This window comes from Tachyglossus aculeatus, chromosome 1 (assembly GCF_015852505.1).
Source record: "Tachyglossus aculeatus isolate mTacAcu1 chromosome 1, mTacAcu1.pri, whole genome shotgun sequence".
NCBI lineage: Eukaryota > Metazoa > Chordata > Mammalia > Monotremata > Tachyglossidae > Tachyglossus > Tachyglossus aculeatus.
Window position 1 is genome coordinate 64598932 of NC_052066.1, and position 27635 is coordinate 64626566.

A 27635-nucleotide genomic window follows, 5' to 3' on the forward strand; every position below is an offset into this window, starting at 1 on the left:
AAAAGAAAGTGGGCTGAGGAGTTTCATTCTGGAGGTCTGAATGTTAGTGTCCATGTGAGTGACTGTAAGCTTGACTGTATGATTGTTGTGGGCAAGGAATGTGTCTGTTATATTGTGTTGTACTCTCTCAAGTGCTTAGGACAGTGTTTTGCACACAGTAAGCGCTCAATAAATACGATTGAATGAATGAATAAATATGATTGACTGAGTGAGGGAAAGCTACACAACCAGACTGCCGTATCCCGGAAGATAATGGGGCCTGGTCTTTGTTTCTGTGCTCACAGGAGCATTTATGCAGTGGAGAGACCTGGGGCTCTGAGCCCTGTGAGTCTGAAGACCTTAAACTCCAAACTGTAAGCTCATTTCTAGATCTTAAAAAAAATAATGGTATTTATTAAGCGCTTACTATGTGCCAAGCACTGTTCTAAGCGCTTGGGTAGATACAAGGTCATCAGGTTGTCCCACGTGGGGCTCACAGTCTTAATCCCCATTTTACAGATGAAGTAACTGAGGCACAGAGAAGTGAAGTGACTTGCCCAGAGTCACACAGTAGACAAGTGGCAGAGCTGGGATTAGAACCCATGACCTCTGACTCCCAAGCCCAGGCTCTTTCCGCTTTGTGGGCAGGGGATGTGCCTGTTGTGGGTCTATTGCACTCGCAGCATGGCGTGGTGATTAGAGCATGAGCCTGAGAGTCAGAAGGTCATGAGTTCTAATCCCAGCTCCACCACCTGTCTGTCGTGTGACCTTGGGCAAGTCACTTCACTTCTCTGTACCCACAGTTCCCTCATCTGTCAAATGGGGATTGAGACCGTGAGCCCCACGTGGGACAGGGACAGTGTCCAACCCGATTTGCCTGTATCCATCCCAGCGCTTAGTACAGTGCCTGGCACATAGTAAGTGCTTAACAAACACCATTATTGTTATTGTTATTATTCTCCCAAGTGCTTAATACAGTGCTCTGCACACAGGGAGCACTCAATAAATGCGACTGAATGAATGAATGAAGTGGGTGAACTCTCAAGATACTCTCCCCTAGAGCTGATGGATCTCATCTAACGGCTGAGAACGAGAGGTAAAGAAAACTAGAGAGGATGGGGAAGGATAGATGGAAGAAGAGAGGGATTTGGAAGTGATGGTGGAAGGGAAGGAAAGGCAGAAGTTTGAAATCAGCCATCTTTCCTTTAATAATAACGATAATGACATTTGCTAAGTGCTTACTATGTGCAAATAATAATAATAATAATAATGATGGTTTTTGTTAAGTGCTTACTATGTGCAAAGCACTGTTTTTTGTTGTTTTTTTAATGGCATTTATTAAGTGCTTACTATGTGCAAAGCACTGTTTTAAGCCCTGGGGAGGTTACAAGGTGATCAGGTTGTCCCACAGGGGGCTCACAGTCTTCATTCCCATTTTACAGATGAGGTAACTGAGCGATGGTGGAAGGGAAGGAAAGGCAGAAATTTGAAATCAGCCATCTTTCCTTTAATAATAACGATAATGGCATTCGTTAAGTGCTTACTATGTGCAAATAATAATAATAATAATGATGGTTCTTGTTAAGCGCTTACTATGTGCAAAGCAGTTTTTTAATGGCATTTATTAAGCACTTACTATGTGCAAAGCACTGTTCTAAGTGCTGGGGAGGTTACAAAGTGATCAGGTTGTCCCACGGGGGGCTCACAGTCCCCATTTTCCAGATGAGGGAACTGAGGCCCAGAGAAGTGAAGTGACTTGCCCAAAGTCACACAGCTGACAAGTGGCGGAGCCGGGATTTGAACCCACGGCTTCTGACTCCAAAGCCCATGCTCTTTCCACTGAGCTCTTTACACCTGGCCTAAATTGTTACCTCGGGTGAGAGGGCGAATGACCATTGCTAAAGCTGAAGTCATATTTGGTATGTGATGCCGATTGGGAATAGGCAGACGCAGAGCCTGCCCTCAAGAGGCTTCCATTCAGAAAAAGCAAGACAGCGCATAGAACAGTCGCTCTCTCACTCTGGGGGTGAGAGAGCCTTCCACAGAGCCGGGGAAAGGGCAGCAGCTTAAAATCGCCCAACACCTCAGGAAGCCAGAAGCCAGTGAGAAAGCCAGATGATATTTGGCCTGGTGCAGAAAGTGGGTTAGGTGTTGATCTGTTCCATTTTTAGGCCCAGATTGCCACTTTTTTTAATGATGGCATTTATTAAGCGCTTACTATGTGCAACGCACTGTTCTAAGCGCTGGGGAGGTTACAAGGTGATCAGGTTGTCCCACGGGGGCTCACAGTCTTAATCCCCATTTTACAGATGAGGTAACTGAGGCTCAGAGAAATGAAGTGACTTGCCCAAAGTCACACAGCTGACATGTGGCAGAGCCGGGATTTGAACCCATGGCTTCTGACTCCAAAGCCCGGGCTCTTTCCACTGAGCCACGCTGCTTCTCCACTTGTCAGTCAATTGTATTTATTATGCATTTATTATGAATAATAATAATAATGGCATTTATTAAGTGCTTATTATATGCAAAGCACTATTCTAAGCACTGGGGAGGTTACAAGGTCATCAGGTTGTCCCACGGGGGGCTCGCAGTCTTAATCCCCATTTTACAGATGAGGTAACTAAGGTACAGAGAAGGTAAGCGTGGCTTAGTGGAAAAAGCCCGGGCTTGGGAGTCAGAGGTCTTGGGTTCTAATCCCAGCTCCAACTCTTGTCAACTGTGTGTCTTTGGGAAGTCACTTAACTTCTTGGTGCCTCAGTGACCTCATCTGTAAAATGGGGAATAAGACTGTGAGCCCCACGTGGGACAACCTGATTACCTTGTATCTACCCCAGTGCTTAAAACAGTGCCCAGCACATAGTAAGCACTTAACAAATACCAACATTATTATTATTATTATTATTATGTGACTTGCCCAAAGTCACACAACTGACAATTGGTGGAGCTGGGATTTGAACCAATGACCTCTGACTCCAAAGCCCGGGCTCTTTCCACTACGCCACACTTAACTTCTTTGTGCCTCAGTTACCTTATCTGTAAATCAATCAATCAATCAATTGTATTTATTGAGCGCTTACTGTGTGCAGAGCACTGTACTAAGCGCTTGGGAAGTACAAATTGGCAACATATAGAGACAGTCCCTACCCAACAGTGGGCTCACAGTCTAAAAGGGGGAGAATGGGGCTTAATGGGAAAGGGCACTCCAAAGTGCTCTTTCCCACTGAGCCACATTGCTCACTGTGTGCAGAGCACTGTACTAAGTGCTTGGGAGAATACAATACAATAATAAACTTGTACTCAAGGCTTAAAGGCTCATAAGGCCGGGGCTCAGATGCCCAGCAGGCTGGCACTCTCTGGAAGTCTGAGGGGTTTGATTCCTGGCCCGGGCAGGGGGTGAATGAGTGGAAAGAACATACTGGCACATGCTGATTGACAGCCCAGTCTGGAGCAGCCCGCTGTTGGGTAGGGACCGTCTCTATATGTTGCCAACTTGTACTTCCCAAGCGCTTAGTACAGTGCTCTGCACACAGTAAGCGCTCAATAAATACGATTGAATGAATGAATGAATGAGCAGGAAGGAGAGGTGGAGGTGAGAGGGAGAGCAGCAGGCTCAGAAGTCAAGAGAAAGGGTGAGACTATCCTGGGAATTACTTGGGCCAAGGTATGGATCCCGGGTTCTACAGAGAATGGGGGTCCCGAAAGCTTCTCCATCTGCTGGGAGATCCAGTCTGAAATAATAATTATTATAACAATAAGGGTGTTTATTAAGCGCTTACTATGTGTCAATCACCGTTCTAAGCACTGGGGTAGATACAAGCTAATCAGGTTGGACACAGCCCCTGTCCCACACGGGGCTCACAGTCTTCATCCCCATTTTACAGATGAGGTAACTGAGGCCCAGAGAAGTGAAGTGACTTGCCCAGGGTCACACAACATACAGGTGGCAGAGCAGGAATTAGAAACCACGTCCTTCTGATTCCCAGGCCCACGCTCTAGCCATTAGGCCACCTCTGGGCTGGATTTTTCCAGGACTCAGTCTTAATTCCCACGGCAAATCCGGTTCCTCTAGGAACCAGAGGGTCTTCTACCTCTTCAAGGGATTTTGATGATCTTTTAGAGGCCTGGAACCGGCATAGCCTCTTTCCAAGACTTCGCCCTGTCTCCAAGGAACTTGCTTTAAGTCTGAGGAGAATCTGTCTTGACCAGGGTGGGATCTCTGAGCTTAAGGAACAAACTTGACTTGGCTTTCCTTGTGCTTTCCAGATTAAACTTTTTCCGTGACGCACCAGACTTCCGTGTGCTGGCCTGTGGAGGGGATGGGACTGTTGGCTGGATCTTGGATTGCATTGGTAAATAAGTAACAGGGTGTGCATGTGGAAGGGGGAAATGGGTCTGTGCAAATAGACATGTATAAACACAAAGGACAGAAGCATATAAACACGGATACAGGGGTCTTCAGCTAAACCTGGAGGCATTGTAAGTGCTCATTGTCCAGAGAGATAAGAAAGGAGAAGGATTTGGGGTATTCATTCATTCATTCATCAGCATCATCAGCATCAATCATATTTATTGAGCGCTTACTGTGTGCAGAGCACTGTACTAAGCGCTTGGGAAGTACAAGTTGGCAACATATAGAGACAGTCCCTACCCAACAGTGGGCTCACAGTCTCAAAGGGGGAGACAGAGAACAAAACCAAACATACTAACAATTCAATTGTTCAATTCAATTCAATTCAGTTGTATTGATTGAGTGCTTACTGTGTGCTGAGCACTGTACTAAGTGCTTGGAAAGTACAATTCACCAATAAAGAGAGACAATCCCTGCTTTATTAAGTGCTATATGCCAGGCATGTCAGTCAGTCATATTTACTGAACGCTTAATAATAATAATAATGATGATATTTGTTAAGCGCTCACTATGTGCCAAGCACTGTTCTAAGTGCTGGGAGGATACAAGGTGATCAGGTTGTCCCACATGGGGCTCACAATCTTAATCCCCATTTTACAGATGAAGTAACTAAGGCACAGAGAAGTTAAGCGACTTGCCTAAAGTCACTCAGCTGATAAGTGGCGGAGCCGGGATTAGAACCCATGACCTCTGACTCCCGAGCCCGTGCTCTTTCCACTGAGCCACACTGCTTCTCTATGCTTACTGTGTGCAGAGCACTGTTCTAAGTACTTGGGAGAGTAAAATTTAGAACAGTAAAACAGACACATTCCCTGCCCACAACAAGCTTACGGTGTAGAAAGGGAGGCATAATAGGCATTGACATAAATGAATAAAATTATGTACAGATATGTACATAAGTGTTGTGGGGCTGGGAGGGAGGGAATGAATAAAGGGAGCAAGTCAGGGCAATTCAGAAAGGAATAGGAGAAGAGGGAAAGAGGGCTTAATAAGGGAAGGCCTCTTGGTGGAGATGTGCCTTTGAAGCGGGTGGCAGTCATTCATTCATTCATTCATTCAATCGTATTTATTGAGCGCTTACTATGTGCTGAGCACTGTACTAAGCGCTTGGGAAGTACAAGCTGGAAACATATAGAGACGGTCCCTACCCAGCAACGAGCTCACGGTCTAGAGGGGGAGACAGACATTAATACAAATAGATGAAACAATCAATTACAGATATATACAGATAGATACATATGTGCTGTGGGGAGTCATTCATTCAATCGTATTTATTGAGTACTTACTGTGTGCGGGGCACTGCACCAAGCGCTTGGGAAGTCCAAGTTGGCAACATAGAGAGACGGTCCCTATCCAACAGTGGGGTCACAGTCTAGAAGGGGGAGACATTCATTCATTCACTCATCCGATCATATTTATTGAGCGCTTACCGTGTGCAGAGCCCTGTACTAAGCGCTTGGGAAGTCCAAGTTGGCAACATATAGAGACGGTCCCCACCCATTGTCCATTGGATATGAAGAGGGATGGCGTGGCAAGATGTGAGTGAGAGGTCGGCTCTGAGATAGACGAGATGGAGGTACAGTGAGAAGTTTAGCATTAGAGGAGCGAAGTGTGCGGGCTGGGTTGTAATAGGAGAGTAGTGAGGTGAAGTAGGAGGGGGCAAGAGTGATTGACTGCGTTAAAGGTTTGTGTGTGTTTGGGGGTGAGGGATGGAGGATGGTGGGGAGGAGTTACCGAGAAGGAACAAGTGAGTTTTGACTGGGGTTTAGAAAAAAGGGTGGGATGAGGAATGACCCAGAGAATCAGGGAAGGCATTGCAATCAGGGGAAAGCTGAACCTAATAATAATAATAATGGCATTTATTAAGTGCTTACTATGTGCAAAGCACTGTTCTAAGCACTGGGGAGGTTACAAAGTGACCAGGTTGTCCCACAGGGGGCTCACAGTCTTAATCCCCATTTTACAAATGAGGTAACTGAGGCCCAGAGAAGTGAAGTGACTTGCCCAAAGTCACGCAGCTGACAATTGGCAGAGCCGGGATTTGAACCCCTGACCTCTGACTCCAAAGCCCGGGCTCTTTTCACTGAGCCACACTGCTTCTCTAGAAGAGGGGAGTCCTATAGACGGGAGTCCTGTTGCAGGAGATTTGGTAGCAAGTAGTCTACCTAGCAGGAGCAGGAAGCAACACTGAGTTGAAGGATAATCAATCAGGGGTATTTATTATTGAATGCTTTTGTACTGAGCACTATACTAAGCACTTGGGAGAGTCCAGTACAGTAGAGTTGTTTGACATGATCAATTAAGGATCCCCCCTTCTAGACTGTGAGCCTGTTGGTGGGTAGGGACCGTCTCTGTATGTTGCCAATTTGTACTTTCCAAGCGCTTAGTACAGTGCTCTGCAAACTGTAAACGCTCAATAAATACGACTGAATGAATGAAGGAATGATCCCTGCCCATAAAATGTTATACAATTTAATGCTCGTCAAGAAAGTGAGGGCAGTTATAATAATAATAATGATAATTTGTTAAACACTTACTGTGTGCCAAGCACTGGGGTAGATACAAGCTAATTACAATAATAATGATGGCATTTATTAAGCGCTTACTATGTGCAAAGCACTGTTCTAAGCACTAGGGAGGTTACAAGGTGATCAGGTTGACCCACGGGGGGTTCACAGTCAATCCCCATTTTACAGATGAGGTAACTGAGGCCCAGAGAAGTGAAGTGACTTGCCCAAAGTCACACAGCTGACAACTGGTGGAGCAGGGATTTGAACCCATGACCACTGACTCCAAATCCCGTGCTCTTTCCACTGAGCCAGGCTGCTTCTCTAATCAAGTTGGACACAGTCCCTGTCACATGTGGGTCTCCCAGTCTCAATCCCCATTTTCCAGATGAGGTAACTGAGGACCAGAACAAGGGACTGTGACTAACCCAATTTGCTTTTATGCACCCTAGCACTCAGTACAGTGCTTAGCACATAGTAAGCACTTAACAAATGCCATAAATATTATTATCATTGGTTAATAAGTACAAGTCTTTAACATATATTATAAATTAGTTATTTAAGTTAATATCTGTCTCCCACTCTGGACCATAAATTCGTTAAGGGGAGGGAATGTGTCTGCTAAGTCCGGTATTCTGCTTGAAGTAAACTTTCAATAAATACCGCTGATTGATTAATCAGTGTTAGTACAGTAATGGTTAAGAGCATATTCTGTCTCACTGAAAGCTGTAAAGTCTAGTCGAAATAGATCTGGTTTTGACTCACTGGGTGAGCTGGGGCAAGTCATTTAGGGCTTTCTGTGCCTCAATTTCCTCATCTTAGAGAAGCAGCGTGGCTCAGTGGAAAGAGCACGGGCTTTGGAGTCAGAGGTCATGGGTTCAATCCTGGCTCCACCAACTGTCAGCTGTGTGACTTTGGGTAGGTCACTTCACTTCTCTGTGTGCCTCAGTTACCTCATCTGTAAAATGGGGATTAAGACTGTGAGCCCCCTCCGTGGGACAACCTGATCACCTTGTAACCTCCCCAGTGCTTAGAACAGTGCTTTGCACATAGTAAGCACTTAATAAATTCCATCATTATTATTATTATCTGAAGATGGAGCACTAAGTGCCTGCCCCTTCCTGCCTCACAAGTACCACGAGGATTTCCTGGGTAGCATAAAATGGCTGACTCCAGGAAGGAGGAAGGGCTGGAAGTAAATTGATTTATGAAACAATTTCTTGAGAAGCAGCGTGGCTCAGTGGAAAGAGCACGGGCTTGGGAGCCAGAGGTCATGGGTTCTAATCCCTGCTACTCCACATCTGCTGTGTGTCTTTGGGCAAGTCACTTAATTTCTCCAGGCCTCAGTTACCTCATCTGTAAAATGGAGATTAAGACTGTGAGCCCCACGGGGGACAACCTGATCACCTTGTATTCCCCCCCAGCGCTTAGAACAGTGCTTCACACATAGTAAGCGCTTACCAAATGCCATTATTATTATTATTATTATTATTATCCTCTCTGAATGGAGTGTGGCAGCCCAGTGAACATTCAAACAGGAAAAAGAGGGGGTGGAAGGCAAGAGAGTGGAAAACGAGCCCTGTAAAATGGTTCCTGAAAAAAGGCAAGGACTTCTGAGAAAGGGAGAAGAGGAGGAGACGCAAGCAGAGAGTTCTGAAAAATTATCGCTTGAGGATCAGAAAAAAGGAAGCTGGCCTAAGTGACAGAGGGTATCCAAATTTACAAGAGCCAAAGAGACTGAAATAGCCACAGATAAAATGAAACAAAATGGAGGCAGGTCTTGGGGAGCAAGTGAAGAGAGCAGTTTCTCATTTGCTAGAGACCTAGAGAAAAAAGAAAAGCGGATGCCAAGAGGAATGGCGGTTTTCTATCAGGCAGAAAGAAAATGCAAGAGAAGTGTTGGGGAAGGAAGAGGAAAATCCATCTTCAGTTCTGTTGCACAGGTAGAATTGGGGATGGCCTGGGGAAGAGAGTTCCCCTCAAAAACTGGAATTCGGAGGGGAATGGGAAATTGGTAAAGAAAGGAGGGGTAGGGTGAGGAGGAGAGGGGAAGGTGAAAGATGAGCTGAAGCTCCAGTTAAGTTTAGAAATGACAAATGGTACCAAAATCAACCAAGCCATGCCCCTAAGCCCCACAGGGTCTGAGTTCTAACTGTGCCTCTGGTCAGATCAGTTCTCCACTTCCTGACCTCGTGCTCTACACCTTGAAAATGATCCAGATCTAACTTTTGGAGATGTTGGGAGATTCAGAGAGAATAAAGTGATTCCTCATCACCCGGACAAAATGATTTCAAATAATCATACTTACTGAGCCCTTATTGGGTGCGGAGCACTGTACTAAGTGCTTGGGAGAGTACAACAGAGTTGAAAGACATGTTCCCTTCCCCAAATGAGATTACATCCTAGTGGGGGAGAGCAATTTCCGAGGACTGTTCTCCCACACACTGGAGTCAATAATAATAATAACGATAATAATTTTTCCAAACGCTTAATACAGTTGCTCTGCACACGGTAAGCGCTCAATAATACATACAATCGAATAATTGTGGTATTATCATAGTACCCTTATTCAAACCCAGTTATATTATTGTGTCGTACTCCTCCAAGCGCTTAGTACAGTGCTCTGCACACAGTAAGGGCTCAACAAATACGACTGATCGATTGAGAAGTATCTTGGCCTAGTGGATAGAGCAGGGGCCTGGGGTTCAGAATGATCAATCAATCAATCAATCAATCAATCAATCGTATTTATTGAGTGCTTACTGTGTGCAGAGCACTGTACTAAGCACTTGGGAAGTACAAGCTGGCTGCATATAGAGACAGTCCCTACCCAACAGTGGGCTCACGGTCTAGAAGGGGGAGACAGAGAACAAAACCAAACGTGCTAACAAAATAAAATAAATAGAATAGATATGTACAAGTAAAATAAATAAATAGAGTAATAAATATGTACAAACATATATACATATATACAGGTGCTATGGGGAAGGGAAGGAGGTAAGATGGGGGCGATGGAGAGGGGGACGAGGGGGAGAGGAAGGAAGGGGCTCAGTGTGGGAAGGCCTCCTGGAGGAGGTGAGCTCTCAGTAGGGCCTTGAAGGGAGGAAGAGAGCTAGCTTGGCGGATGGGCAGAGGGAGGGCATTCCACGCCCGGGGGAGGACGTGGGCTGGGGGTCGGTGGCGGGACAGGTGAGAACGAGGCCCGGTGAGGAGATTAGCGGCAGAGAAGTGGAGGGTGTGGGCTGGGCTGGAGAAGGAGAGAAGGGAGGTGAGGTAGGAGGGGGCGAGGGGATGGACAGCCTTGTCTGCCTTGTGACCTTGGGCAAGTCGCATAACTTGTCTGTGTCTCAGTTACCTTGTCTGTAAAATGGGGATTAAGATTGTGAGCCCCAAGTGGAACAGGGACTGTGTCCAAACCGATTTGCTTGTATTTACCCCAGCGCTTAGAATGGTGCACATAGTGATCACTTAACAAATACCGCAATTATTCCTTATTGAGGCGGAACCCGGCGGGGATGCGAAGATGAGACCCAGTCTCTACTCCATCAGGTTCATAAGCCGGCTGAGCATCACTGTTACACGGGAACACCGACACCTGATCTACTAGGCTTCTGGGGGCTCAATCTGGCTGGCGGGTTTTCAGTTCTTGAGGAGTAAGATGCCGTCTCCATTCATCAGCTTCCTTTTCCTCTGCTCGGATTACAGATAAAGCCAACCTGCTGAAACACCCGCCGGTAGCCATCCTGCCTCTGGGGACAGGGAATGACCTTGCGAGGTGTCTCCGCTGGGGAGGAGGTAAGACAGAAAAGAGAAGCAGAGAAGCAGCATGGCCTAGTGGCTAGAGCCCGGCCCTGGGAGTCAGGAGGTCGTGGGTTCTAATTCTGGCTCTGCCATTTGTCTGCTGTGTGAGCCCCCTCCTTCTTCTCCCCCTCCTCCCCCTCCCCATCCTCCCAGCCTTACCTCCTTCCCCTCCCCACAGCACCTGTACTTCCCAAACGCTTAGTACAGTGCTCTGCACACAGTAAGCACTCAATAAATATGATTGATTGATTGTACAGATTTATTACTCCATTTTACTTGTACATATTTACTATTCTATTTATTTTCTTTTGTTAATACGTTTTGGTTTTTTGCCTGTCTCCCCCTTCTAGACTGTGAGCCCGCTGTTGGGTAGGGTCCGTCTCTATATGTCGCCAACTTGTACTTCCCAAGCGCCTAGTACAGTGCTCTGCATACAATAAGTGCTCAATAAATATGATTGAATGAATGAATGATCTTGGGCAACTCACTTCACTTTTCTGGGCCTGAGTTCTCTCATCAGGAAAATGGGGTTTGAGACTGTGAGCCCCATGTGGGACAGGGACTGTGTCCAGCCCAATTTGCTTGTATCTACCCCCGTGCTTAGTACAGTGCCTGGCACATAGTAAGCGCTTAACAAATACCATAATAATTATTATTATTATTAATGCTATTATTATTATTTATTATTATAAAATGGAACTCTGGCAGTCTGCCCCCAAGTCTGTACCAGTCAAGCCTAGAGACAGATGCTCTGAGCTCACAAGAGTATTAATAACAATAATAATAATAATAATAATAATAATGGAATATTTCAGGGCAGAAAGGGACTTCGAGAGGCTATCTGGTTCATCCCCCTGCCTCTGGGCAAGCCTGTTTCCTGACTGATGGGTCTTATAGCTCTCCAAAGAAGGAATGTTCAGTGTCTCCCTCAGAAATATCCTCCAGAATTTGAAAACCCTCACATCCTCCAATCTCTTACTCAACAAAGCCCGCTCCTGTAACACCAACCTATACTCTCTGTACCTTGATCTCTTCTCTCCCATTACCCACCCTTTGCCTACATTCTCCTTCAGGCCTGATCCTCCCTCCTCCTTCATATCTGACAGACCACCACTCTCCCCATCTTAAAAAAGCCTCCTAAAGTCACATTTCCTCCAAGAGGCCTTCCCTGATTAAGCCTTTATAACCCCTATTCTCCCTCCCCTCTGCATCATTCATTCATTCAGTCTTATTTATTGAGTACTTATTGTGTGCAGAGCACTGTACTTATGTGCTTGGCTGATACCCCTTAAGCACTTTGATATTCACCCCAGCCCTACCATACTTCTGTAAATAGTCATACACCCTACTCTTTCCCCCTCCATGTAATGTATTTTAATGTCTGTCTCCCCTTGTACCAATCAATGGTATTTTTGGGGTGCTTACTCTATGCAATGCAATGCACTAAGCTCTTGGGAGAGTACAGTACAGCAGAATTAGCAGACAAGTTCCCTTCCCTTAACAGACTTGCAGTCAAGATTGTAAGCTCTTTGCGGGCAGGCATCATGACTGCCAACTCCGTCGTATTGTACTTTTCTAATCTCCCGGTACAGTTCTCTGTGCACAATAAGTGCTCAATAAATACCACCGATTGATTGATCTAGCACAGCCAGCCAAATACAGTGGTCTCTAAAGCTCTAGTGAACTTGTTGTCTGCAAGGAATGTGTCTGTTTACTGTTATAGTGTATTCTCCTATGCGCTTAGTACAGTGCTTCGCACACAGTAAGCTCTCAATAAAAGTGATTGAATGAATGAATGGCAAAGGGACTTTGAACATTAAGACGTCAAAGGTCTTAGAGAAGCAGCATGGCTCAGTGGAAAGAGCACAGGCTATGGAGTCAGAGGTCATGGGTTTAAATCCCGCCTCCGCCAATTGTCAGCTGCGTGACTTTGGGCAAGTCACTTCACTTCTCTGGGCCTCAGTTACCTCATCTGTAAAATGGGGATTAAGACTGTGAGCCCCCCGTGGGACAACCTGGTCACGTTGTAGCCTCCCCAGTGCTTAGAACAGTGCTTTGCTCATAGTAAGCGCTTAATAAATGCCATCATTATTATTATGATTATGTGCTATTTGTCAAGCACTGTTCTAAACGCTGGGGTAGATACAAGCTAGTCAGGACAGACATATTCCCTGTCCCACATGGGCTCATAGTCTCAATTTTACGTATGAGATAACTGAGGTACACAGAAGTGAAGTGACTTGCTCAAGGTCACCCAGCAGACAAGTGGCGGATCGGGGATTAGAAGCCAGTTCCTTCTGAACTCCCGGGCCCATGCTCTGTCCACTAGGCCATGCCGCTTCTCTGATCCATCAGAGCTTAAACTCCATTAGAGAGGAAGCTCCTTGTGGGCAGGGATGGCATCTTGTGCTTTGATGGCACTTTTCCAAAGACTTAGTATGGTGCCCAGCCCTCAGTGGATGCTCTATAATGACCATTACTTCTACTTGAGCAGAGTCAGAGCATGGCCTCAGTTCCAAACAAAGGGGGACTTAGGCCCTTGGCATTCATTACTGATCAAGACCTCCCAGTCATTTTGAAAGGAAACCAGAATTACCTTCAATAATACCTTTAATGCCCAAAGTCACACAGCTGACAATTGGCGGAGCCGGGATTTGAACCCATGAACTCTGATTCCAAAGCCCGGGCTCTTTCCACTGAGCCACACTGCTTCTCTAACACCATTCTCATTCTGCTTCTGCTGCTGCCTCTCATTATTATTATTATTGTTATGGATCAAGAAGGTCTCCCCGCAATCATCCCTCCTGTGGAATTTTCCAGGAGAGGAGGAGCAGTGATTTCACCGAGTTAAGATTCATAAAGAGAATGGGATGATGGAGCTGGCTACAGTCCATAGGAATTGGCCATCTTTGATCTCCGGGAGCCTGCAGTGGAAAGTCATGTCTATTCAATGAATCAATTAGTGAATCCTTACTGTGTGCAGAGCACTGGACTAAGCCCTTGGGACAGGACAATGTAAAAGAGTTGGTAGAGACATTTCCTACCCACAGCGAGCCTACGGCCTTCACTGTTAATAGTTCTTAACCCTGCCCTCAAATCAAAGTAAATCAAAGTGGATTTACTTTGGACACCCTTCCTCAGCCCCGCATATTTCTTTTAAGCCTCTTGAATGCAGGCCGGTACTTCCTTTCATGCCTGACATGTCTCTCCTTCTATCTCTCAAACACTTAGCACAGTGCTCTGCAAGCAGTAAGCCGTCAATACATGCCACTGATTGATTCATCGATTGATTATCTCTGGTGGTCGGGCTCCTCTGACCCACAGCTCCCAGCCCGACCTTCTGAAGTCGACGTAACGTTTTCCTTCCAACTTAAGGCTATGAAGGTGGCAGTCTGCTGAAGATCCTGAAGGACATCGAGCACAGCCCTGAGGTGATGCTAGATCGATGGCGTATCGAAGTCATTCCCAATGACAAGGGGGAGAACGGAGACCCTGTTCCATACAGCATCGTCAACAATTACTTCTCCATCGGTGTGGTGAGTTTTCTGGGAGCCTGCCTCCCCTTCCTTTCTTTACTGTTGTAGCCTAGTGGCTAGAGCATGGACCTCAGAGTCAGAAGGACAGGGGCTCGAGTCTCGTTTCTGCCATTTGTCTGCTGGGTGACCTTGGACAAGTCACTTTACTGCTCTAGGCCTGAGTTCCCTCATCTGTAAAATGAGGTTTAAGCCCCATGTGGGACAGGAAGTGCATCCAACCCAATTTTCCTCTATGCACCCCCCGAGCACTTAGGACAGTGCCTGACACACAGTAAGCGCTTTATAAATAGCACAGTTACTAATAATATTCATTCATTCAGTCATATTTATTGAGCACTTACTGTGTGCAGAGCACTGTACTAAGCGCTTGGAAAATACAATTTGACAACAAATAGAGGCAACCCCTACCCAACAACGGGCTCACAGTCTAGAAGCAGGGAGACAGACAACAAAACAAAACAAGTAGGCAGGCATCAATAGCATCAAAATAGATAAATAGAATTATAGATGTATATACAATTATGGATATATACACAATTATAGATATATACTCAATTATAGGTATGTACACAAATAATAATGCTTTAGGAAGGGGCTGGTGGTGGGACTAGATGGAAGAAGAGAAGAAGGTGGTTAAGTCAATCATGACTCTTATCATAATTATGGTATTCGTGAAGGGCTTATTATGTGCCTTACTATTCCTGAATCATTTTTCTAAAAAAAGTTCAGTCCATGTCTCCCCACTCCTCAGCAACCTCCAGTGGTTGCCCATCCACCTCTTCATCAAACAGAACCTCTTCACCATGAGCTTTAAAGCAGTCAATCAGCTCACCCCTCCTCCCTTACCTCACTATTCCCTTACTACATCCCAACCCTCACTCTTCATTCCTCTAGTGCCAGCTTTCTCACTGTACCTCGATCTCATCTATGTCACCATGGATCCCTTTCCCCCATCCTTCCTCTGACCTGGAACTCCCTCCTCCTCCATATATGAGAAGCAACGAGGATTAGTGGAAAGAGCATTGGCTTGAGATTCAGAGTTCATGGGTTCCAATCCCGCCTCCGCCACTTGTCTGCTGTGTGACTTATGGCAAGTCACTTCACTTCTCTGTGCCTCAGTTACCTCATCTGTAAAGTGGGGATTAAGACTGTGAGCCCCAGGTGGGACAACCTGATTATCTTGTATCTACCTTAGTGCTTAGAACAGTGCTTGGCACATAGTAACAAATGCCATTGTTATTATTATCATTATATGACTGACGAACACCCTCTACACCTTCAAATCCTTATTAAAATCATATTTCCTCCAAGAGGTCTTCCCTGATCCTCTTCCTTTTCTTCAACTCTCTTCTGCATCACCGTGATTTGCTTGCTTTATTCACCCCCCCTCCTGGAACTTATGTACATATCTGTAATTGATTTATTTATATGAACGTCTATCTTCCCCTCTAGACTAAAAAGCTTGTTGTGGGCAGGGAATGTGTCTGTTATATTGTTATATTGTACTCTCTCAAGCAATTAGTACAGTGCTCTGCCCACAGGGAGCACTCAATAAATACCATTGATTGAGTATATGTCAAGCACCGTTCTAAACAATAGGAATATGTAAATTAATCAGGTTGGACACAGTCCTTGTCCCACGTGGGGCTCACAGTCTAAGTAAGAGGGAGAACGGGTGTTGAATCCCCATTTTACCAATGAGGAAACTGCAGCACAGAGAAGTTAAGTGACTTTCCCGAGGTCACACAGCAGGCAAGTGTCAGAGCCAAGTGTGGAAAGGAGAAAGCTAGAACTCAGAGGGACAATAATATGGCTGTCAAGAAATTCCAGCCATGAGGACGGCAAGTGGGGAGCTGATTGGAGATTAAACCCAAAAGGGACATCTGCCATGAGTGGCCTTCCTGGGCAGAAGGTAGTTGGAAGCCTCTCAGTTTCAGTGCCCTCTCTCAGGACAGTACCTGGAGGATTTCCAGGACTCTACCAGTCTCTGCTAGAGGAGGGAGAGTCAAGCAGAGGCCTACCCATTCCATTCCTAGCTTGGCCAGTGGCTAGCGAGTGGAAGGCAATCTGCTACAAGTCAAAACTCACCCGTGCTGGGCAGCAGCGACACGGGAGAGAGTCGAGGGTGGAGACTCAAGATGACTGTGGAGAAGGAGGCAATGGTCAACCACTTCCATATTTTTACCAAGAAAACTCTATGGATCCACTACCAGAATGATTGCAGATGGAGGTGGGGCGTTCTGGCAGAGATGTGTCCTTGGAGTCACTGTGGGTCGGAGATGACTCGAAAGCATAAGACAAAGTTACAGTTCCCTGGGAGATGCAGATTCCATCTAAGTGGAGTGCCAATCTTTCGATGGTAGTCACTGACTGTGTATTATATGTAGAGCACTGTACTAAGCGCTTGGGAGAGTACAGTACAACAGAGGTGGTAGGTACATTCTCTGCCCACAATGAGCTTACAGTCTACAGGGGAAGACAGACAGTAAAATGAATTATGGATATGGACGTAAGTGCTGTGGGGTGGAGAGCAGCATGAATATCAAGCGGTTGAAAGGTACAGATTTAAGTGAGTGGCAACACAGAAAGGAAGGAATAGGGGCAAAGAGGCCTAAACCGGGAAATGCTTCTTGTGGGAGACATGATTTTAATAATAATAATATATTATTATAACTAATAACTATGTTATAATTATAGTTATATAATTATTATAACTATTATATATTAGTGATAATTATTATAACTAGTAATATATTAATTATTATTATTGTAGTATTTGTTAACTGCTTACTATGTGCCAAGCACTGTTCTAAGCACTGGGGTAGATACAAGGTAATCAGATTGTCCCACATGGGGCTCACAGTCTTAATCCCCCTTTTACAGATGAGGTAACTGAGGCACAGAGAAGTTAAGGGGCTTGCCCAAAGTCACACAGCAGGCAAGGGGCGAAGCCGGGATTTGAACCCACGTCCACTGACTCTTAAGCCTGGGCTCTTTCCACTGTGCCATGTTGCTTCTGGGTGTGAATCCAAGCTCACAAGTGACACAGAAGTGGGAGGGAGTCAGGTAAATGAGGGCTTAGTCAGAGGCGGCCTCTGGGAGATGCGATAAGGTCTCTGGGAGATCTGACTTTAATAAGGCCTCGAAAGCGGGGAGAATAGTGGTCTGTCGGATATGAAGGGGGAGAGACTGCCACGTGCTTTCGATGTCACCGGTGTGGGTCATTTTTCCAGGAAGGGGGAAGATTTCCGGAATGGTATCTCTCTCTAACACAGTGCGAGTTCTTCACTCCAAGGGAGCCAACCCAGCCAAGCTAAACCGGTTATTTAGGGCGAGCAAGCCGGGGTTCTCTGAGGGCTGAGGCTGGGCCAGAGCAAATGAAATAGACTATTTGCTCCATCGCGTCTAACAGCTCCCCTCTGTCCGAAGAGTTTATGGCTGCTGACTCGGTTTACTAACAGCCCTCCGTAGGGCACTAACGAGTCGGTCAGCATCCTGCCCTGCTGTTTTTTCAAGAGAGCATGGCACCACCCCACCTCCTGTTTTCTACGCAGGTCTTTGCCCTCCTAGGTCCATAATTCATTTCTTGGCCCCCCGAAATGACTCGTTGGGCTCTCCTGGAGCGGCAGAGGGAGTCATTCATCAATATCTGCGAGTTCTTCATTTACCCTGGTGAGAAATTACCGAGGAGTACCACCAAAGGTGTTGAACCGATCCAGATTGGTGGGGGTAGCGGAGGCGAGGGAGGAGGAGTAATTGGGTTAACGCTACCGGTCTTATTTTCCTGGAATAGAGCAGGCCCAAGAGATTTCTTTTAATGCTTTAAGCCTTGAGAATCATCTGTAATATATCACCGCTCTGCGGAACAATGGCTGAGTCCCCAAAGGTGCTATCCCCGGAGAGTTCGGCAAAGCTAACTAAATCTGCTCTGAAGCTGCCAACCTGAACTTTTATACCCAGCTCTGTGTAAACGTTTATGTGTGGAGGATTCCCATGGCCCCAGGAATACAAATCCTCTTTTAAGTTGAGCCACTGGCGAACCAGCCAAGAGCCAGAGGCTGGGTTCTTCTCGGCCGGTGAAGTGGAGTTTCTTTGCCACAGGCTTCTGCCCATGCTTGATCAGTCCGAACCATAGAAGGTGCTAGACACAAGCCCAATCCAGCATTAACGTTTGTAGATCAATCAATCAATCAATCGTATTTATTGAGCGCTTACTGTGTGCAGAGCACTGTACTAAGCGCTTGGGAAGTCCAAGTTGGCAACATATAGAGACAGTCCCTACCCAACAGTGGGCTCACAGTCTAAAAGTGTAGATCTGGGCCAGTGAAGTTGGGGCTGGAGGACGTATCTGCCAGCCTCTTAAGCAACCGGTCATCTTTCTGATTATTCGAACATCCATGTCGTCGAGTGACCGAGGGCAGAGCAGAGAGCGAAGGAGTGAATGAAATGCCCAGATGGTTCCCCAACCTCATTTTAATTACAAGTGTGAACTTTTCCTCTACCCAGAGCTTTTACCAGAGTCATTGACTAGGAGAATGATTTTTCCACAGAAACGTTCGGTCCATGTCTCCCAACTCCTCAAGAACCTCCAGTGGTTGCCCGTCCATTTCAGCATCAAACAAAATCTCCTTACTATCAGCTTTAAAGCACTCAAACACCTTGTCCCCACCTATCTTACCTCGCTGCTTTTCTCCTACAAACCAGCCCTCAAACTTCTCTCTTCTAATGCCAACCTACTCGCCATACTTCAATCTTGTCTTTCTCACCTCTGACCTCTCACCCTGGAACTCCCTCCCTCTTTATATCCGATGGACAATCACTCTCTCCACCCTCAAAGCTTTATTGAAAGCTCATCTTCAGGAGGTCTTCCCTGACTAAGCCCTCATTTCCTCCTCTCCCACTCCCTTTTGAGTTACCCTTGTATTTGGGTTTGTGCCCCTTAGTCACCCCTACCTCAGCCCCACAGCCCTTATGTACATATCTCTAGTTTGTTTAAATTAGTGTCTATCTCCCCTTCTGGATTGTAAGCTCGTTGTGGTCAGGCAATGTGTCTACCAACTCTGTTATATTGTATTCCCCTGAGGGCTTAGTACGATGCTCTGCACACAGTAAGTGCTCAATAGATAGGATTGATTGATTGATTGATTGAGAAAAATGGGAAAAGTGAGTTTTGGCTCTTTTCCATCCTGTTTTCCTTCCTTCTGTTGGAAGATAGAATTAGCGGTGCCATTTCCAAAAGGAGAGTAGGAGAGGTGGGAGAAGGGTGAAAGAGGAGGGAAAGCAAACTGGAAAATCAGTCCATGACTAGTGAAGAAATGACTGCTGGCTGCTTAGAAGGAATTGATTAATTTAAGGAAACACAAAACAATCGGTCCTCTCCCTAGTAAGTTACTCATGGTCCAATTTGCAAGATCAGTATATTTTCTAATCACCTCCAGGGCAAATGCGTACTTGGCCTAGATGGCCAGCATGTTTAATTGGCCAAATATCAAACTTCCCAGATGGTGCACAAGGAACACTGTGGCCTAATGGAAAGAACCCGGGCCTGGGAGACAGAAGACCTGGGTTCTAATCCCGGCTCTGCCATTTGCCTGCTGTGTGACTTTGGGCAAGCAACTTAACTTCTCTGTGTCTCAGCCTCCTCATCTGTAAAGTGGTAGTTCAATTCAATATCTGATCTCCCTTCTGCTTATACTGTGAGCCCCTCTCTGTACCTCAGTGACCTTATCTGTAAAATGGGGAATTAGACAGAGAGCCCCATGTAGGACAGGGACTGTGTCCACTCTGATTAATTTATATCTACTACAGCATGTAGAAGAGTGTTTGAGACCTGGTAAGGTCTTAACAAATTCCATTTTAAAAAGTCAGTCCTCAACATTTTTTTGTGTGTGTGTGTGTGTTTATTGCTATATTGTACTCTCCCAAGTGCTCAGTACAGTGCTTTGTGCTCAGTAAGCACTCAGTAAATATGATTGAATGAATGAATGAATTCCACTGCCCACTTCAAGTCAGAGGCAGCCTCAACAAAGCATGGAAGGGTTCTAGTACTTTTTAATAGTATTTGTTATTAATAATAATAATAATAATAGTATTTATTAAATGCTTACTATGTGCAAAGCACTGTTCTAAGTGCTGGGGAATATACAAGGTAATCAGGTTGTCCCACGGGAGGCTCACAGTTTTTCAATCAATCAATCAATCAATCGTATTTATTGAGCACTTACTGTGTGCAGAGCACTGTCCTAAGCGCTTGGGAAGTACAAGTTGGCAACATATAGAGACAGTCCCTACCCAACAGTGGGCTCACAGTCTAAAAGGGGGAGACAGAGAACAAAACCAAACATACTAACAAAATAAAATAGAATAGATATGTACAAGTAAAATAATAGATATGTACAAGTAAAATAAATAAATAAATAAATAGAGTAATAAATATGTACATACGTATATACAGGTGCTGTGGGGAAGGGAAGGATGTAAGATGAGGGGGATGGAGATGGGGACGATTTTACAGATGAGTTAACTGAGGCACAGAGAAGTCAAGTGACTAGCCCAAAATCACACAGCTGACAGTTGGCGGAGCCGGGATTTGAACCCATGGCCTCTGACTCCAAAGCCCATGCTCTTTCCCCTGAGCTACGCTGCTTCTCTTAAGCACTTACTAAGTACTGGGGTAGATACAAAACAATCAGATTGGACGCGTTTCCTGTCCCACATCATCATCAATCGTATTTATTGAGCGCCTACTGTGTGCAGAGCACTGTACTAAGCACTTGGGAAGTACAAGTTGGCAACATATAGAGACAGTCCCTACCCAACAGTGGGCTCACAGTCTTAAGCCCCATTTTACATAAGAGGTAACTGAGCTACAGAGGAGTGAAATGACTTGCCCAAGGTCATATAGAAGGCAAGTAGCAGAGCTGGGGTTGGACCTCAAGGTGCTTCTAACCCCCAGGCCCTATCTCCTGGGCCAAACTGCCTCTCCCATACTTTCAGATGGAGTGGAACTAGCTGCGTTCTGTGCACTTTTCCGAAGCGTACAAGTGCGTGCCAAAATGTGTGGCTTATTGCCCCATTTGCAAAGCTCAAATAGGCATAATCGGCTGGAAGAATGGCCAGTAATTGGCCTCATGGATTGAACCTGAATGGCGGATCACTGTGAAATTAAGCGGCGGGTCTGTTCCCATACGTGGGAGGTCAGACCGGGCAAAGAGGCCGGGATTGGCTTTAAGATGGGCTTCATGTTTCAGGCAGTCAGGGTCTCCTGGCTGGACACTAGCTACGGCAGGAAAATAAACAACTCGGGCGGTCAGATGGCCGCTTCCTATCAACACTGCCCCCCCCCTTCTTCCCCGTCCTCCTTCCCTCCCCCCTCCCGGCTTTATTTTTGGGTTTGTAGAAATGCCAGGGCAGCAGGGATATCGCTGACAGGAAGTTTTGGATTGCAGAACAGTTCCTGGACTCTGTGTAACTCTGGACTCCCCAAAGGATTTGCCTACTGATCTTGTCACTGAGCCTTAAGGTGACAGTTGGGAAGCCGATCCCTTGATGTGGGGAAGCGTATTTCCAAGGTAGCAGGACCCGGGGGCTGGAGATCCACCCTGCCCCCCTCCACCGACCCCCATCCCGCCCCCTCCCCTCCCACACCGTAAACGCCAGGAAGGTATTTTTATCCCAATCTCCGGAACCTGGCTTCACCATTGATCCTCCGCCTACCCTGCCACCTCAACTAAGGCCATCTCAGCTTTTCCAATGGACATTCCCTTGTTCAATCTCTCTGGCCCCATTACTTAGAGAAGCAGCGTAGTCTAGTGGATAGAGCAAAGGCTTGGGAATCAGAAAATCCTGGGTTAAGCGCTTAGTACAGTGCTCTGCACACAGTAAGCGCTCAATAAATACAATTGATTGATTCTAATCCCGGCTCTGCCACTTGTCTGTTGCGTGACCCTGGGCGAGCCACTTCCCTTCTCTGGGCCTCAGTTCCCTCATCTGTAAAATGGGGATTTAGACTGTCAGTCCTATGTGGGACAGAGACTGCGTTCCAACCCATTTAGCTTGTATCTATCCCAGGGCTTAGAATAGTGCCTGACACATAGTAAGCGCTTAATAAATTCCACAATTATTATCATTATTATTGTTCGACTGCCAGCTGGGCCTGGGGGATCGGGAGAATAATGAGGGGTGTTATTACTCTATTTATTTATTTATTTTACTTGTACATATCTATTCTATTTATTTTATTTTGTTAGTATGTTTGGTTTTGTTCTCTGTCTCCCCCTTTTAGACTGTGAGCCCACTGCTGGGTAGGGACTGTCTCTATATGTTGCCAACTTGAACTTCCCAAGCACTTAGTACAGTGCTCTGCACACAGTAAGCGCTCAATAAATACAATTGATGATGATGATGATGATGAGGTGGTGTGAGGGAAGCCCCCCTTTTTCCTCTTGGTACCAATCTGAAGAGCCATTCTCTGGACTGGAAATAATAATAATAGTAATGGTATTTGTTAATCCCTTACTACGTGCCAGGCACTGTACTGAGCTCTGGGATAGATTCAAGATAATTAGGTCGGACAGAGTTCCTGTCCCACGTGGGGCTCATGGCTCTAAAGGGGAGTGAGGACAGGTATTTAATACCCATTTACAGATGAGGAAACTAAGGCAGAGTAAAGCCAGGGTGACTTTCCCAAGAAAATCAGCCTGAACCTGAGAGTCAGAGGATGGGGTTCTAAAACCAGCTCTGCCACTTGTCAGCTGTGTGACTTAGAGCAAGTCACTTAGCTTCAACTGACCTTCAGTTACCTCATCTGTAAAATGAGGATTCAATACCCATTATCCCTCCTTCATAGACTGTGAGTTTCATATAGAGCAGGGACCTGGTTTGATCTGATTGCTCCGTCTTGATTGAAAGGATGAACTTCCTCCCCTGCAGACCACTGCTCTCCCCATCTTCAAAGCCCCTTAAAAATCTCATCTCTTTCAGGAAGCCTTCTCCGATTTTTTTTGATGGCATTTAGTAAGCGCTTACTATGTGCAAAGCACTGTTCTAAGCGCTGAGAGTCAGAGGATGGGGTTCTAAAACCAGCTCTGACACTTGTCAGCTGTGTGACTTAGAGCAAGTCACTTAACTTCAACTGTGCTTCAGTTACCTCATCTGTAAAATGGGGATTCAATACTCGCTTTCCCTCCTACAAGGAAATCAGGTTGTCCCACATGGGGCTCACAGTCTTAATCCCCATTTTACAGATCAGGTAACTGAGGCACAGAGAAGTTAAGTGACTTGCCCAGAGTCATACAGCTGACAATTGGCAGAGCTGGGATTTGAACCCATGACCTCTGACTCCAAAGCCCATGCTCTTTCCACTGAACCATGCTGCTTCCCTCATCTCCCTAGTTGACATTATGAACAAAGATTTATACTCTTATTGCTTCCCTGACTTGTAATTTATTTTAATGTCTGTCTTCCTCCCGAGATTGTAAACTCCTTGAGCTCAGGGATCAGGTCTACTAGATCTACTGTACTCTCCAGAGCCCCATGGTGGGCAGGGAATGTGTCTACCAACTCTGATATACTGTAATAATAATAATGATATTTGGTGTGTGCTTACTATGTGCCAAGCACTGTACTAAGTGCTGGGGTAGATACAAGGTAAACAGGTTGTCCCACATGGGGCTCACAGTCTTAATCCCCATTTTACAGATGAGGGAACTGAGGCACAGAGAAGTCAAGTGACTTGCCTCATGTCACACAGCAGACAAGTGGCGGAGCGGGGATTAGAACCCATGACTTCCGACTCCCAAGCCTGGGCTTTTTCCACTAAGCCACGCTGCTTCTCTAGTGCTAAGTACAGTGCTCTGTAAACAGTAGATGCTCAGTAAATATCATTGATTGATTGACTGCATTGTATCTAGCACTTAATACAGCGCTCGGCACATAGGAAGTGCTTAAGAAGTACCACAATTATTATTGCCGTTATTGTCACACAGCAGACAAGAGGTGGATCTGGGTTTCGAACCCCGTTCCCCTGACTCCTGGGTCTGTGTTCTTTCCACTAGGCCACGCCATCTTTCAATCAATCAATCAATTAATCAATCGTATTTATTGAGTGCTTACTGTGTGCAGAGCACTGTACTAAGCGCTTGGGAAGTCCAAGTTGGCAACATATAGAGATGGTCCCTACCCAACAGTGGACTCACAGTCTAGAAAAAAAGGAGAAATCGTCTGACGATGAAAAATAACCTACTTAGCTTCCTCCTTCCCTATGGGTAGCAGTGTTGTGTAGTGAATAAAACACAGGCCTGAGAGTCAGAAGGTCGTGAGTTCTAATCCCAGCTCCGCCACTTGCCTGCTGTGGGACCTAGGACAAATCACTTCACTTCTCTGATCCTCAGTTACCTCATCTGTAAAACGAGGATTGGGAGCCCCACGTGGGACAGGGACTGCGTCCAACTCGATTTACTTGTAATAATAATAATAATGATGGTATTTGTTAAGCGCTTACTGTGTGCCAAGCACTATTCTAACACTGGAGTAGATACGAGATCTTCAGGTTGTCCCTCATGGGGCTCACAGTCTTAATCCCCATTTTACAGATGAGGTAACTGAGGCACAGAGAAGCTAAGCAAAGTCACACAGCTGACAAGTGGCGGAGCCAGGATTAGGAGCCCTGACCTCTGACTCCCAAGCCTGGGCTCTTTCCACTAAGCCATGCTGCCTAGTACAGTGCCTGACACATAGTAAGCATTTAACGAATATTCATTTATTCATTCAATCGTATTTATTGAGCGCTTACTGTGTGCAGAGCACTGTACTAAGCACTTGGGAAGTACAAGTCTCCAACAAATATAGAGACGGTCCCTACCCAACAACGGGCTCACAGTCTAGAAGGGGGAGACAGACAACAAAACATGTAGACAGGTAGACAGGTACCACAATTACTGTCATTGTTATCATCATCATTGTCATCATCAATCGTATTTATTGAGCGCTTACTGTGTGCAGAGCACTGTACTAAGTGCTTGGGAAGTACAAATTGGCAACATATAGAGACAGTCCCTACCCAACAGTGGGCTCACAGTCTAAAAGGGGGAGACAGAGAACAAAACCAAACATACTAACAAAATAAAATAAATAGAATAGATATGTACAAGTAAAATAAATAAATAAATAAATAGAGTAATAAATATGTACAAACATATATACATATATACAGATGCTGTGGGGAAGGGAAAGAGGTAAGATGAGGGGATGGAGAGGGGGACGAAGGGGAGAGGAAGGAAGGGGCTCAGTCTGGGAAGGCCTCCTGAAGGAGGTGAGCTCTCAGTAGGGCCTTGAAGGGAGGAAGAGAGCTAGCTTGGCGGAGGGGCACAGGGAGGCCATTCCAGGCCCGGGGGAGGACGTGGGCTGGGGGTCGATGGCGGGACAGGCGAGAACGAGGTACGGTGAGGAGGTGAGCGGCAAAGGAGCGGAGGGTGCGGGCTGGGCTGGAGAAGGAGAGAAGGGAGGTGAGGTAGGAGGGGGCGAGGGGATGGACAGCCTTGAAGCCAAGGGTGAGGAGTTTCTGCCTGATGCGCAGATTGATTGGTAGCCACTGGAGATTTTTGAGGAGGGGAATAATATGCCCCGAGCGTTTCTGGACAAAGATAATCCAGGCAGCAGCATGAAGTATGGATTGAAGTGGGGAGAGACACGAGGATGGGAGATCAGAGAGAAGGCTGATGCAGTAATCCATCCACACCTTGGGATTCCTCTGCCCCGAGGGCAACCGGACCAAAAGATCGTGGACAGAGAGAGGAGCTCTAGGAGAGGTTATTGTTCACCTTAATTTGGCAAACTGAAGAAGAGAACAAAACAAAAATGCAGTGGAGCGGATCTGTAAACAACACCCAGAGGAAAATGGAGCCCCGAGCAATAAGCAGACGGAGGATGGGTGAAACCATGGGGAGAAAAGAAATCATTCCAGGCAAACCTGGATGGCTTCCCGTTTGTGCCAGAGATTCGACCGTCGTGCTGGAAGGGAATACTGTGCCACGCAGGGTTAGGAAAAGCCTTGATTGATAGAGATGCGGTGACACTCAGACCTAGGAAGTCCCTCTCTGGTGTTCTGCCCGGGAATGCTACCATCACGGGAATTTTTTTTTTGAGTATTTGTTAAGCACTTATTATGCTGAGAAGCAGCGTGGCTTAGTGGAAAGAGCCCGGGATTTGGAGTCAGAGGTCATGGGTTCAAATCCATAGTAATAGTAGTAGTAAGTAAGCACTCAATAAATACGATTGATGATGATGATGATGATGATGATGCAGAGCACCGTACTAAAGCGCTTGGGAAGTACAAGTTGGCAACATGTAGAGACAGTCCCTACCCAACAGTGGGCTCACAGTCTAGAAGACCGCACTCTCCCAAGCGTTTAGTACAGCGCTCTTGCACCCAGTAAGCGCTCAGTAAGTACCACTGATTGATTGGCAGCCACATCCTTGACAATCATTGGATACTGTATGGGAGCTCATTACTAGACTGGAGATGGTCAGTTCTTTGAGGGCGGGAAGCAGCATGGCATAGTGGAAAGAGCCCGGGCCTTGCGGGGGGGGTCACAAGGACTTGGGTTCTAATCCCGCCTCTGCCACTTGTCTGCTGTGCGACCTTGGGCAAGTCAGGTCACTTCTCGGGGCCTCAGTGACCTCATCTGGAAAATGGGGATTAAGACTGTGAGCCCCACGGGGGACGGGGACTGTGTCCAACTTTTATCTACCCCAGCGCTTAGAAGCGCTTAGCACAGTACTCTGCGGACAATAAGTGCTTAACACATATGACTGAATGAATGAACTGTGTTTGGCAAATAGTAAGCGCTTAACAAGTACCACAATAATAATAATTATTATTATAGCCTAGCTCTCTTCCTCCCTTCAAAGCCCTACTTAGAGCTCACCTCCTCCAGGAGGCCTTCCCAGACTGAGCCCCCTCCTCCCCATCCTTACCTCCTTCCCCTCCCCACAGCACCTGTATATATGTATATATGTTGGTACGTATTTATTACTCTATTTATTAATTTATTTTATTTGTACATATTTATTCTATTTATTTTATTTTGTTAATATGTTTTGTTTTGTCATCTGTCTCCCCCTTCTAGACTGTGAGCCCACTGTTGGGTAGGGACCGTTTCTACATGTTGCCAACTTGGACTTCCCAAGGGCTTAGTACAGTGCTGTGCACACAGTGAGCGCTCAATAAATACGATTGAATGAATGAATGAATGAATGAATCCTTGCTCCACCAGTTGTCAGCTGTGTGACTTTGGGCAAGTCACTTCACTTCTCTGAGCCTCAGTTCCCTCATCTGTAAAATGGGGATGAAGACTGTGAGCCCCACGTGGGACAACCTGATGACCTTGTAACCTCCCCAGCACT

The 27635-nt window shown here is 46.1% G+C and overlaps 1 protein-coding gene and 1 non-coding gene across 2 annotated transcripts in view; both read left to right on the plus strand.

The window, feature by feature from the left end:
- Positions 1-27635, plus strand: part of DGKG (diacylglycerol kinase gamma) — a 459919-nt gene that overhangs the window by 226546 nt on the left and 205738 nt on the right. Inside the window, exons 18-20 of the mRNA XM_038750502.1 lie at positions 4243-4328; positions 10600-10689; positions 14071-14231. Coding sequence (XP_038606430.1) covers positions 4243-4328; positions 10600-10689; positions 14071-14231 — 337 coding nt within the window. The remainder of the gene's footprint in view (positions 1-4242; positions 4329-10599; positions 10690-14070; positions 14232-27635) is intronic.
- Positions 16172-16309, plus strand: LOC119936647. Its single transcript, XR_005453814.1, has one exon. It is a non-coding gene; the product is annotated as a small nucleolar RNA SNORA7 (small nucleolar RNA).